Source organism: Manis pentadactyla, chromosome 13 (genome assembly GCF_030020395.1).
Source record: "Manis pentadactyla isolate mManPen7 chromosome 13, mManPen7.hap1, whole genome shotgun sequence".
In the NCBI taxonomy this organism is placed as follows: Eukaryota; Metazoa; Chordata; class Mammalia; order Pholidota; family Manidae; genus Manis; species Manis pentadactyla.
In genome coordinates this window covers 74,776,898-74,791,641 of record NC_080031.1, presented here as the reverse complement: position 1 = coordinate 74,791,641, position 14,744 = coordinate 74,776,898, and the positions used below count along the sequence as shown (strand labels likewise).

Here is a 14,744-nt window from a genome sequence, read left to right as displayed (position 1 = left end):
TCAATGAACTGGAACAAATAATTCAAAAATTCATATGGAACCACCAAAGACCCCAAACAGCCAAAGCAATCCTGAGAAAGAAGAATAAAGTAGGGGGGATCTCACTCCCCAAGTTCAAGCTCTATTATAAAGCCATAGTAATCAAGACAATTTGGTAGTGGCACAAGAACAGAGCTACAGACCAATGGAACACACTAGACAATCCAGACATTAACCCAGACATATATGGTCAATTAATATTTGACAAAGGAGCCATGGACAGACAATGGCGAAATGACAGTCTCTTCACCAGATGGTGCTGGCAAAACTGGACAGCTACATGTAGGATAATGAAACTGGACCATTGTCTAACCGCATATACAAAAGTAAACTCAAAATGGATCAAAGACCTGAATGTAAGTCACGAAACCATTAAACTCTTGGAAGAAAACATAGGCACAAACCTCTTAGACATAAACGTGAGTGACCTCTTCTTGAACATATCTCCCCAGGCAAGGAAAACAACAGCAAAAATGAACAAGTGGGACTATATTAAGCTGTAAAGCTTCTGTACAGCAAAAGACACCATCAATAGAACAAAAAGGAAACCTGCAGTATGGGAGAATATATTTGAAAATGACACATCCGATAAAGGCTTGACGTCCAGAATATATAAAGAGCTCACACGCCTCAACAAACAAAAAACAAATAACCCAATTAAGAAATGGGCAAAGGAACTGCACAGACGGTTCTCCAAAAAAGAAATACAGATGGCCAACAGACACATGAAAAGATGCTCCACATCGCTAATTATCAGAGAAATGCAAATTAAAACTACAATGAGGTATCACCTCCACCAGTAAGGATGGCTGCCATCCAAAAGACAAACAACAACAAATGTTGGCGAGGCTGTGGAGAAAGGGGAACCCTCCTACACTGCTGGTGGGAATGTAAACTTGTTCAAACATTGTGGAAAGCAATATGGAGGTACATCAAAATGCTCAAAACAGACCTACCATTTGACTCAGGAATTGCACTCCTAGGAATTTACCCTAAGAATGCAGCAATCAAGTATGAGAAAGACCAATGTACCCCTATGTTTATCGCAGCACTATTTACAATAGCCAAGAATTGGAAGCAACGTAAATGTCCATCGATAGATGAATGGATAAAGAAGAAGTGGTACATATACACAATGGAATACTTCTCAGCCATAAGAAAAGGGCAAATCCAACCATTTGCAGCAACATGGATGGAGCTGGAGGGTATTATGCTCAGTGAAACAAGCCAAGCAGAGAAAGAGAAATACCAAATGATTTCACTCATCTGTGGAATATAAGAACAAAGGAAAAACTGAAGGAACAAAACATCAACAGAATCACAGAACTCAAGAATGGACTAACAGGTACCAAAGGGAAAGGGACTGGGGAGGATGGGTAAGTACGGAGGGGTAAGGGGGAGCAGAAAAAGAGGGTTATTAAGATTAGCATCCATACCGGATGGGAGAAAGTGGAGGGCTGTATAACACAGAGAAGACAAGTAGTGATTCTACAACAGGTAGCTACGCTGATGGACAGTGACTGTAAAGGAGTATATAGGGGGGACCTGGTATAGGGGAGAGCCTAGTAAACAAAGTATTCGTCATGTAAGTGTAGATTAATGATTAAAAAAAAAATCAGTTCCTATGGCGTGACCTCTAATGAGTTCTACACAATGATATAAAGGGCATATAAAAGTGTAGGCAAAGGGTCTGTTTGTGTTTATACAGAGGATCAAAGCCTAATTTGGCTACCCCGAAAATGAACTAAGATACGATATGAAAAAGAACTTCCAACATCAGCACTCTCGGGAAGACTCATGACAGAACATGATCAGAAAAAATAAAAAACTCCTAAAAAATCCACGCACTGTCACAGGTGTAGATGCACTCATCCCACCAGTTCATGGACTTGCCATGGGAATAATGAAGGAGATATCTGAGCTGGCCTGTGCATACAGTAAAACAAAAAATTGGACTGAATCTATACTGTTGGAACTCAACCAAGAATTAGGAGAAGTGCAAATTGTTGCACTCCAAAATCTTACAACCACAGACTATTTATCGTTAAAAGAACATATGGGATATGAACAGTCCCCAGGAATGGATTGTTCTAGTTTATCTGAATTCTCTCAGACTGTTTAAGTTCAGTCGGACAATATCCACCATATCATAGATAAGTTTTCACAAATGCCTAAGGTGCCTAACTGGTTTTCTTGGTTTCACTGGAGATGGCTGGTAATTACAGGTATGCTTTGGTTAGGTAATTTTATTCCTATTATGTTAATGTGTGTGCACAATTTAATTAGTAGTTTAAAACCTATCCATGCTGAAGTTACTCTACAAGAAGATATGTCAAAGAAATAATCAATCTTCCCAGGATTTCTTCTGCCTGCTACTTCTATAAGCTTTTCTTCTTCCTACCTAATCACAACCTTTAAATAGGACTCGTGCCACATTAGAATTTTCCGAGTATCATAATTCTTCCAAGTGGTAAAGACACCTCAAGACAAATGCTGGGCATAGAAGCCACAGGGCATAAATATGCAAAGAAGTAAAAAGCTAACCTTTCCAAACAATAAGGCTTCTCTCTCACTTAGCAAATTAACATTTCCCTGTATGGCCCCGGAAGATGACTGGTTAGCCAGAGACGGGTAAGATTCCTCAAGGGAGGAACAACCTAAGACAGGCACAGTCGCAGGGGGCCATCTGGTGAGAAAATGGGGAGCAGCAGAGGTGAGGCTTAGAACCTCCCCCCTCATGTTCTGAGAGAAATCTTCTGCATACATGGATGTTTATTGCCCTCGTCTAGCGCGGATTAACACATATTCTACAGGCACACACCTGATCATCTACATTTGCTCTCTTACAACACTAAACTCTGTTTTCTACCTTTATCTCGTATCTACCTACCACTTCAGCATTTTATTAAAAATAATAATAATAGAGAAATGTGGTATCCACATATAAATCAAGTTTAAAAATCAAATGAATATTCGTATTTGAACTGACTGTGTATAGTTCATAATGCATGAACAAAACCGAAAGCTTGTGTGATGACTGCCCTTGCACTGTTCACCATGTAACTTATTCACTATGTAAGAATTTGTACTCCACGTAAGAATTTGTTCGTTATGCATCAGAAGATTGGAGACTGACGAAAATTAGGATTGGGGTTGTTTAATGATTGTGCATTGAGTATTGACCCCCCTATACAGAAATTTATTGTGGTTAACAACTATTTGATCAATAAATATGAGAGATGCCCTCACAAAAAAAAAAAAAAACATGGTAGCCCCCCAAAATTAGGACTACCATATGATCCAGCAATCTCTCTTCTGGACATGTACATGGTGGAAATTAAGTAGCTATCATGAAAGTTTGAGGTACCTGCATGTCATTTCAGTGTTATTTAACCCCTCCACAGCATGAAAAACCACTTTTAAGTGTGTATCACTGATGAATGGTTATGGTGGACCATACAGTGGATATACTGGAATGTCTATAATTTATAATTATTTTATTTTCCCCCTTTATTGAATATTTCTCATATAGTGACTTTCTTAGTTTCTGTGAGGTTTTGACAAAGCTTACATCCTTTTATAGCTGTACAACCCACCCCCTATTATTTTGTGGTTTCCATTTGTATGTAATATAGTTTTCCATCTCCTCACTTTAAGGCAATGTGTGTCTTTGGGCTACAGTGACTCTCTTGTAGGGAGCATGTAGTTGGGCCTTTCTTTTTTAATCCATTCATCCATCCAAGTTATCTAATGTCTCTTTCCAATTTGTAATTTATCATTATTCACATGTTGTGTGAAAGTTAAAATTTTAAGTGTGTTAAAAATAACATCAAAATCCTACACATCAGAGGCAGAGCCAAGATCGCAGCATTAGTTGTTCAGTGGAAATCTCCTCCCCAAAACATATATATATAGGAAAATACAATAAATACATCTATTCATAAAAGAGACACCAGTGGATACAGTACAACAGAACAACAGCCAGGAACATCTACATCTGTAAGAACTCAACATCACATGAAGAGCGTAAGACACAAGCCGCAGACCGGCAGGACCTGAGCACACCCCCACCCCAGAACCCGGTGTGAAGAAAGGAGTAGGAACGGTGAGGGAGTGAAGCCCAGGGCTGCTAAACAAGCAGCTCTAGAAATCCTCACCCGGAGCACAGACGCAAGGTGCATGGGGTGCTGGATATTAGAGAAACAGAAAAGCAAAACTGACGCCCCTGAGGCAAAAGAAAAGTGAGTGCTTTTTGCAAGCCTTAAAAAGAAAGCGACCACACAGCTGTATGAAGTAATCCTGGCACACTTAATGAGCAGCTCGGAATCCTGGGGGAACTTTAGGTGTTCTAACTCCCTGGGTGGCAGCACAGCTCTGAAGCCCCTCATTGCACTAAACAGGTTGCCAGTTGCTCCACCAACTGCCACAGTCCCTGACACACCAGCCCAGTAGTGGGAGAGTGGCAGTGTGTTCTGGGGGTGTAATAGCCAGAGGAGAATGGGAGCAGCCCATGCATGCCTGCAGCACTAGAGGGGCAAGGAGCTGCCCATGCAATCCTGCCGTGGCTGCAGCATAGGGGCCTGAGAGCAGTCCGCATGCACCAGCAGTGGTGGTGCCAGAGAGGCCCAGGAATGGCCAGTGGGAGACGTGCTGGTGGCAGAGGTACAACCCAGGAGCAGCCGCCTTCCCAGCAGCAGACTGGAATCCCAGCCTGACACACAGCTGCCAGGGCCAGACCCAAAGGCTGGTGCCGGCACACAGCTGCCCAACAGGGGAGCCGCTATCATGGAAAAGCACACCCAGCATGCCTGCCAATCCCCACAGGGAACTGCACTTCAGTGACTGAGAGGACACCCACAGCAGCTTGGGGGACAAACCTGGTGGCTGCTCCAGGATTGTGGGTAACTGACACATGCAGCCGAGAAGGGCAAGACATACAGCATGCAGAAAAGTACTTTCTTCTCCCAGCTGGAACACCTGCAACCTGCCTACAGCCACCACAATCACAATGAAAAGGCAGAAAAATTTAGTCCACTCCAAAATAGTCTAGACAAATCCTGAGAGAGGATCTGCAGAGACAGACCTAACCAGTCTCCCTGAAAAAGACTTCAAAATAAAAACCATAACATGCTGATGGATATGCAGATAAACATGCAAGAGCTAAAGGAGCAAGTATAGAGGGAGACTGCAGACATAAAAAAATCTCTGGAAGGTCTTAAAAGCAGAATGGACAGGATGCAAGAGGCCATTAATGGATTAGAAAACAAAGAACAGGAACACATAGAAGCTGATGCAGAGAGAGATAAAAGGATCTCCAGAAATGAAACATTAAGAGAATTGTATGACCAATCCTAAAGGAACAATATCTGCATTATAGGGGTACCAGAAGAAGAAGAGAGAGAAAAAACTGATAGAAAGTGTCTTTGAAGAAATAATTGCTGTGAACTTCCCCAAACTGGGGGAGGAAATAGTTTCTCAGATTACGGAAGCACACAGAGCTCCCAACAGAAGGGAACCAAAAGGACAATACCAAGAAACATAACAATTAAAATGGCAAATAAAAAAAAGGACAAGGAGAGAGTATTAAAGGTAGCTAGAGTTAGAAAAAGGTCACCTACAAAAGAAAAACCCATCAGGCTATCATCAGACTTCTAAACAGAAACATTACAGGCCAGAAGAGAATGGCATGATATATTTAATGCAATGAAACACAAGGACCTTGAACCAAGGATACTGTATCCAGCATGACTATCATTTAAATATGATGGTTGGATTAAACAATTCCCAGATAAGCAAAAAACTTGCTTTCCAGAAACCACCTCTACAGGGCATCTTACAGGGACTGCTCTAGATGGGAGCACTCCTAAAAAGAGCACAGAACAAAACACCCAACATATGAAGAATGGAGGAGCAGGAATAAGAAGGGAGAGAAATAAAGAATCATCAGACTGTGTTTATAATAGTACAATAAGTGAGTTAAGTTGGACAGTAAGGTAGTAAAGAAGCTAACTTTGAACCTTTGGTAACCACAAACTTAAACCCTGCAATGGCAATAAGGGTTTTTTTGTAAATGTAAATGGACTGAATGCACCAATCAAAAGACACAGAGTAATAGAATGGATAAAAAGCAAGACCCATCTATATGCTGCTTACAAGAGACTCACCTCAAACCCAAAGACATGCACAGATTAAAAGTCAAGGGATGGAAAAAGATATTTCATGGAAAAAACAGGGAGAAAAAGCAGGTGTTGCACTACTAGTATCATACAAAATACAATTCAAAATAAAGAAAGTAACAAGAGATAAAGACATTACATAATGATAAAGGGATCAGCCCAAAAAGAGGATATAACCACTATAAACATATATGCACCCAATACAGGAGCACCAACATATGTGAAACACATACTAACAGAATTAAAGGAGGAAATATAATACAAAGCATTCATTTTGGGAGACTTCAACACACCACTCACTCCAACGGACAGATCCACCAGACAGAAAATAACTAAGAATACAGAGGCACTGAACAGCACACTAGAAAAGATGGACCTAATAGACATTTACAGAATTCTACATCTGAAAGCAACAGGATACACATTCTTCTCAAGTGCGCATGGAACATTCTCCAGAATAGACCACATACTAAGCCACAAAAGGAGCCTCAGTAAATTCCAAAAGATTGAAATTCTACCAACCAACTTTTCAGACCACAAAGGTATAAAAGTAGAAATAAATTGTACCAGGAAAGCAAACAGGCTCACAAACACATGGACACTTAGCAACATGCTCCTAAGTGATCAATGGATCAACGACAAAATTAAAATGGAGATCCAGCAATATATGGAAGCAAATGAAAACAACCACGCAAAGCCACAACTTCTGTGGGATGCAGCAGAAGCAGGCTTAAGAGTAAAGTATATAACAATCCAGGCATATTAAAGAAGGGAGAACAATCCCAAATGAATAATCTAACATTGCAATTATTGAAATTGGAAAAAGGTGAACAAATGAGGCCTAAGGTCAGAAGAAGGAGTGACATAATAAAGATCAGAGAAGAAATAAACAAAATAGAGAAGAATAAAACAATGGAAAAAGTCAATGTAAGTAAGAGCTGGTTTTTGAGAAAATAAACAAAATAGATTAGCCTCTAGTCAGACTTAGTAAGAGAAAAAGAGAACCAACACACATCAACAGAATCAGAAATGAGAAATGAAAAATCAGGACAGGCCCCACAGAAATGCAAAGAATTATTAGACAATACTATGAAAACCTATATGCTAACAAGGTGGAAAACATAGGAGAAATGAACAACTTCCTAGAAGAATACAACCTTCCAAGACTGACCTAGAAAGAAACAGAAAATCTAAACAGACCGATTACCAGCAAGGAAATTGAAGAATTAATCAAAAACTACCCAAGAACAAATCCCCCAGGCCAGATGGATTTACCTCAGAAGTTTATCAGACATACAGAGAAGACATAATACCCACTCGAATGTTTTCCCAAAAATAGAAGAGGAGGGAATACTCCCAAACTCATTCTATGAAGCCAACATCACCTTAATACCAAAACCACACAAACACCTCACTAAAAAAGAAAACTACAGACCAATATCCCTGATGAACATAGATGCAAAAATACTCAACAAAATTTTAACAAAGCAAATTCAAAAATACATGAAAGGGATCATACACCATGAACAGATGGGAAACATCCCAGTGATGCAAGGATAGTACAACATTAGAAAATCCATCAACATCAATCACCACATCAAACCACATGATCATCTCTGTAGATGCTGAAAAAGCATTTGACAAAATTCAACATAAATTCATGATAAAAACTGTCAACAAAATGGGCATAGAAGGAAAGTAGCTCAACATAATAAAGGCCATATATGATAAACCCACTGCTAACATCATACTGAACAGCAAGAGACTGAAAGCTTTTCCTCTGAGATCGGGAACAAGACAGGGATGCCCACTCTTCCCACTGTTATTCAATAGAGTAGTGAAAGTTCTAGCCACGGCTATTAGACAAAACAAAGAAATACAAGGAATCCAGATTGGTAAAGAAGAAGTCAAACTGTCATTATTTGAAGATGGCATGATATTGTACACGAAAAACCGTAAGATTCCACTCCAAAACTACTAGAACTAATATTGGAATTCAGCAAAGTTGCAGGATAAAAAATTATCTCACAGAAATCTGTAGCTTTCCTATACACTAACAATGAACTAATAGAGAATTCAGGAAAACAATTCCATTCACAATAGCATCAAAAAGAATAAAATACAGAGGAATAAACCTAACAAAGTAAGTGAAAGACCTATACTCTGAAAACTACAAGACACTCTTAAGAGAAATTAAAGAGGACACTAACAAATAGAAACTCATCCCATGCTCAAGGCGAGGAAGAATTAATTTCGTCAAAATAGCCATTCTTCCGAAAGCAATCTACAGATTCGATGCAATCCCTATCAAATTACCAACAGCTTTCTTCAACGAAATGGAACAAATAGTGCAAAAATTCATACGGAAACACCAAAGACCCTGAATAGACAAAGCAATCCTGAGAAAGAAGAATAAAGTGAGGGGATCATGCTCCCCAACTTCAAGCTCTACTATAAAGCCACAGTAATCAAGACAATATGGTACTGACAGAAGAACAGAGCCACAGACCAGTGGAACAGAATAGGTACTCCAAACATTAACCCAAACATATATGGTCAATTAATATATGATAAAGGAGACATGGACATACATTGGGGAAATGACAGTCTCTTCAACAGTTGGTGCTGGCGAAACTAGACAGCTACATGTAAGAGAATGAAACTGGATCACTGTCTAACCCCATACACAAATGTAAATTTGAAATGGATCAAAGACCTGAATGTAAGTCATGAAACCATAAAACTCTTAGAAAAAAACATAGACAAAAATCTAATAAGCATAAACATGAGTGACCTCTTCATGAGCATAACTCCCTGAACAAGGAAAACAAAAGCAAAAATGAACAGGTGGGACAATATAAAGCTGAAAAGCTACTGTACAGCAAAAGACACCATCAGTAAAACTAAAAGGTATCCTTACAGTATGGGAGAATATATTCATAAATGACAGATCTGATAAAAGGTTGACATCCAAAATATATAATAAGAGCTCACACACCTCAACAACAAAAAAAACCAAATAATTCAATTAAAAATGGAGAGAGGAGCTGAATAGACAGTTTTCTAAAGAAATTCAGATGGCTTACAGACACATGAAAAGAAGCTCCACATCGCTTGTCATCAGAGAAATGCAAATTAAACCAGAATGGGATATCATATCACATGAGTAAGGATCGCCACCATCCAAAATACAAACATCAACAAATGTTGGTGAGGTTGTGGAGAAAGGTGAACCCTCCTACACTGTTGGTGGGAATGTAAATTAGTTCAACCGTTGTTGAAAGCAGCATGGAGATTTCTCAAAATGCTTAAAATAGAAATACCATTTGACCCAGGAATTCCAGTTGTTGGAATTTACCCTAAGAATGCAGCAGCCCAGTTTGGAAAAAGCCGATTCAGCCCTATATTTATTTCAGCAGTATTTACAATAGCCAAGAAATGGAAGGATCCTAAGTGTCCTCAGTAGATGAATGGATAAAGAAGATGTGGTACATATTCACAATGGAATACTAGTCAGCCAGAAGAAAGAAACAGCTGCTACCATTTGCAACAACATGCTTGGAGCTAAAGTGTATTATTATGCTCAGTGCAATAAGCCTGGCAGAGAAAGACAAGTACCAAATGATTTCCCTCATTTGTGGAGTATAACAATGAAACAAAACTGAAGGAAGAAAATAGCAGAATCACAGAACCCATGAATGGATTAACAGTTACCAAAGGGAATGGGACTGGGGAGGATGTGTGGGAAGGGAGGCATAAGGGTGAGGAAAAACAAAGATGGCATTACAATTAGCGTGTGTAATGTGGTGGGGTATGGGTTGGGCTCTACAACACAGAGAAGACAAGCAGTGATTCTACAGCATCTTACTATGGTGATGGACAGTGACTGTGAAGGGGTATGTGGGGGGGTGAGACTTGGTGAAGGGGGGAGCCTAGTAAACATAATGTTCTTCATATAATCATAGATTAATGATACCATAAAGAAATCCTACACATCATTTAAAAAATTCTAATTTGCATAAAAGAGAAATATGAAGAGCAGTTTCACTAACCCAAAATACACTGTGTCTCATGGGGGAATTGGTGGCACAACTTCATACTTCTGGTTAATATACTCACAGATAATCAATTTCGTGCCTATACATTTCCATGAAGAATGTAAGACACAGATTGAAAGACATAGAATGATAATGGAAATTATTTAAGCATGCATAATGTGAAGCATTAAAAACAGTATTTGAATCTTTGAAAGTTTGAATATTTCTTATGAGAGATTAAAATACTTATATATTTAAAAAAGGAACAAATATGATTTCCCTAATCTTAAAACAAAATATTGTAGATAAAGACTTACCAAAAAGTGCTTGGAAAAAACCGTTTCATCACTGAAATAGCATATCAGAAAGATTAATTATAAGCACACACTCAAAAACATCAATATGAAATTTTATCAATTAATCCATCACTTGATATTATATTATGTAGTAAAGAGATGTGTAAAGGATAAAGAATCACAAGTATGTTATATTTTTATCAAGTATCACAGTGATTGAAATTCAATAGATATTGAAAATCAAACATTGTGGAAGTTAAATCCATGGACATAAATTCTACATATAAATTTATAATATACATTATATATACATCATCTATATGTAATTGTATATATATATGGAGACAGGACTTAAGAAGGGCATATTCACTCATATGATGATTATAAATGTAACCCCCAAAATCTATAAGTGTGTTACTGGAATGCAAAAAATGAGCAGTGATGTATTTTCCCAGGAAACAACATTGCACTTGGCCCAGGTATGAACAAGTGTATTTTAAGAGGAAACACAACGGAATGTTAAATTAACCGATGTCTTAAAAGGGTGAGGACATATTTCAGGCACTGGAGAACTGTGGCCAAAGTTCAAAGTTGTTCAAGTATTTTTGTTCAAGCTTTACATACTCATCTATTACTTGTTTTAACACTGAATAATACCTAATGAGTCACCATGAATCTTATAAGTAAGTTACACAAGTTCCTAAATCCTGACCCTTTTGCTGTTGGGGATTTGGATTCTGAAGTATAAGTGCAGACCTTTATGTGATTCAGTTCTCAGATATAAAGGTTAACATCTTTACCCAGGGGAATTCTGGCATAGCTTTAGGAAATGACACAAATCAAACTTTCTGTTTGAAAAGATTCACTTTCATGTCACCTTTTTAGTGTGCAAAATTCTAGTGCAAAGAACATCTGGTTCCACTCAGGAAAATTCCAGCACAAGTAATTGCCGTCTCTCACTCCACAATGTAGCTACTTATTCCTTTAATTCATCATGCAAAATGTTTGGATGAATCAGGTATGATACACATTTTTTGCCTCCATAGATCAAGGAGGGAACAAAAGCATCAAACTATGTTCATAGTTGAAGGTCAGTGGTTCAAAAGTCCACCATTGCACCTAGTAAGCTAATGTTTCAAGGCTTCCAGAAACCAGAGAGAAGCTGGCTTCCCATGTTTTCCATGTCTTAATCCTGCCCCCTCTGTGTCTAAATTCCTTACTTGTCTCTCAGCTCTAATCCTTAATTACTTAGCCCACCTTCTGTTTAAGAATGAACACAAACAGAATTTACTTTTATTTTATTGAACTACTTTGATATATAACATTATATTGGTTTCAGTTGAACAATGTGGTAATTAGGCAAGTATATACATTACAAAATACTCACCTGGATGAGTGTAGTTACCAAACGTCGGCATACAAGGAAATTACAGCACTATTGGCTGTATTCACTATGATGCACCTTTCATCCCCATGAGTTGCTGATTTTAAATGAAAGTTTGTAGCCAAAGAGAACAATTTAAATAGTGAAGTTCTCCACCCAAGCCACTACAGTCAGCAGGACCCAGGATCTTGTAGTTCTCTTATACAAGCAAGTGCTTGTAAAGAACTAATATACAGACATGGTTTTCTCCATATGAGGTCTTCCTTTATGTTGTGATCAAATCATTCCAACCATTTACCAAAACCCTTTCAGAATATTCTCAGGTTTGTTTTACTCTCAAGAATCATGTGTCAATTATATGAATAGTTTTCAGTAAGAAATAAACATAAGGAAAGCTAAAGTTCAACCCAAAAATAGTATATGCATCATATAAAGAATACTAGCACTAGATATTTCATTCAAAGAGATTAAAAATTAAATGTGTCTGTTTATCCATCCATCTGTATTCACACTGTGGGGTAAGTGACAGAATTTCCAGAATTTCCTGCCCAGCCTTAGTTCATTTATAGATCAGTAGATGTTTACCACTGTAGATGCCCCATGGATCTGGGGCAAAGGGTGGAGAGAAAATGGCCATTCTCTCCTCTCCTCCATTCCTTGTATGTAATTGTTCTGTCATCTGCTAGTCAAAATGGACCCACCAATGAAGTTCCTCAAAGAAGGGGTGCTTGGGAGGTAGAGAGCATGCCACGGCAGCAGAGAGTGGGCCCAAACTGGAGCAGATTTACAATGCCAAGACTGGCCAGCGAATTTGAGCAAGCTGTGAGCAACATAAATGGTTTCTCTCAATGTACCCTTTCCCTTGACTTATTGTGGTTTCTTTGGTTTCATACAGAATTCAACTCAGGCTGGAAACACGTTCCCCCTGGATCTGTATACACAGGCACTCACACTACACTTATATCAAACAGTCCTGTTTTTAAACATTTTTATTGGAGAGAATTATTGTGTGTTTTCTCAAAATAGCTCTTGTACATCTTGCGTAGAGCAGTGTTTACCTGCCTGTTCCGCAGACTGTAGATGATGGGGTTTAAGAAAGGGGGCACCATGGTGTAGAACACGGCTGTCAGCAGATTTTCAAGAGATGCTTTATTTGCAATGGGACCTAAGACAGCAATCAATCCAGAAAATGAAAACAAAAGAAGAATTACCAACTGAGGAGTACATGTGGATAAGGCTTTTTTGCGGGCTTCCACTGAACGGATCTTAAATGCTGCTGAGAATATATTGACATATGATATAACCAAAAAAGAAAGGCATACTAAGACAATACAAGCACTTATTACAAACATCACTGATTGAGAATACTGAACATCTAAAGATGATATTCTCATTATCTGTGGTACATCACAGAAATATTGGTTGATCACATTGGACTTGGTGAAGGGAAGCCTGAATAGGTTACCTGTGTGGGTGGCAGAGTAGACGAGCCCACTGCCCCACGAACCCCCTGCTGCCTGTGAGCACACACAGGTGGTGATGGACAACCTGTAGTGAAGAGGGTGGCAAATGGCAACATAACGGTCATAGGACATGAAAACAAGGAAAGCAAGCTCAGCAAATGCTAAGAAGGAATACAGGTAAACCTGAGCAGCACATCCTGTGAGGGAAATGGTCTTACTACCCATCAGGGAATTCACAATTGATTTGGGAAAAACAACTGAGATGCTGCAAATATCTATGAGGGATAAATTGCATTTAGAAAAGTACATTGGAGGTGGAAGGCATGTGTCTGTCACAATGACAGCAATGGTCACCAGATTTCCAGCCAGGGTACCCAGATAGATCAGTGAGAACAGCAGACCTTGCAAGACTTGGAGCTCTCGGGAACTTGAGATGTCCATAAGGAGGAATTCTGTGATAGTGGTGAGGTTATCCATGCCTGCTAATCTGCTGCAGGTGTCCTGGAGTCACAAAACAAAGGGATAAGTTGGAGTGGTAAGGGACTAAATGGAGATACTCCACAAAATCAATAAATTAAATTGGTATCACTGCATGGCTTTGAACCACAACATACAATAGGGGAAATGGAGAGAAAGAGAGATCCTATCAAAGTAAATTAATGTGCATATTTATTGTTTGTGTTTTCTTTCCGTCTCGGCTGAGATATCATATGAGTTTCAACTGTCATAGGTTTGGAGAATTGAGCATACATAGGATTTAAAATGAAACCAAGCCCTTGGCAACCATTTAGCTCATGAGACACATGCAGTATTTCCTTAAAAATGTCTAATTCTGCCAGGACAGATCCCATGACTATGTTCCCATTTATTTCAAAATCTAACATTTGTCTGAGAAATACTCTGTACATGATTTTGTGTCAGCCCTCTGGGTTTGAACACTCCACATTCTGTCCGCATTATGCACTCTCATGCACTAGAGGACTGGGATGATTTTCATGTCTCCCATTTTGTGTCCAGCTGCTCTAGAAAGTTTTACTTAACAAAGTTCATATTGTATGTAACTATACCAGATATCTCAACATTTCTTTCAATTTTTTAAGAATTATCTTACTTTTAATTAGACTATTTTTAAAGCAGTTTAGTTTCACAATAAAACTGAGCAGATGGTACAGAGATTTCCCATGTACCTTCTTCCCCGACATACATAGCCTCCCCCATTGTCAACATTCCCCAAAAAAGAGGTATTTTGTTCCAATTGATGAACCTACTTTGACACATAATTATCATCTGAAGCCCAAAGTTCACATTATAAGTATCCTTTTATCATTTGACCTCAATAAATGTCCATG

General features: G+C 38.7%; 1 protein-coding gene across 1 annotated transcript; it reads right to left on the bottom strand.

Moving 5' to 3' along the window:
* Positions 1-12,921: 12,921 nt before the first annotated feature.
* On the bottom strand, positions 12,922-13,872 carry LOC118928699 (olfactory receptor 14I1-like). Its single transcript, XM_036918173.2, has one exon. The coding sequence runs from the start codon at positions 13,870-13,872 to the stop codon at positions 12,922-12,924; it is 951 nt and encodes a 316-aa protein (XP_036774068.2).
* Between the last annotated feature and the right edge of the window lie 872 nt (positions 13,873-14,744).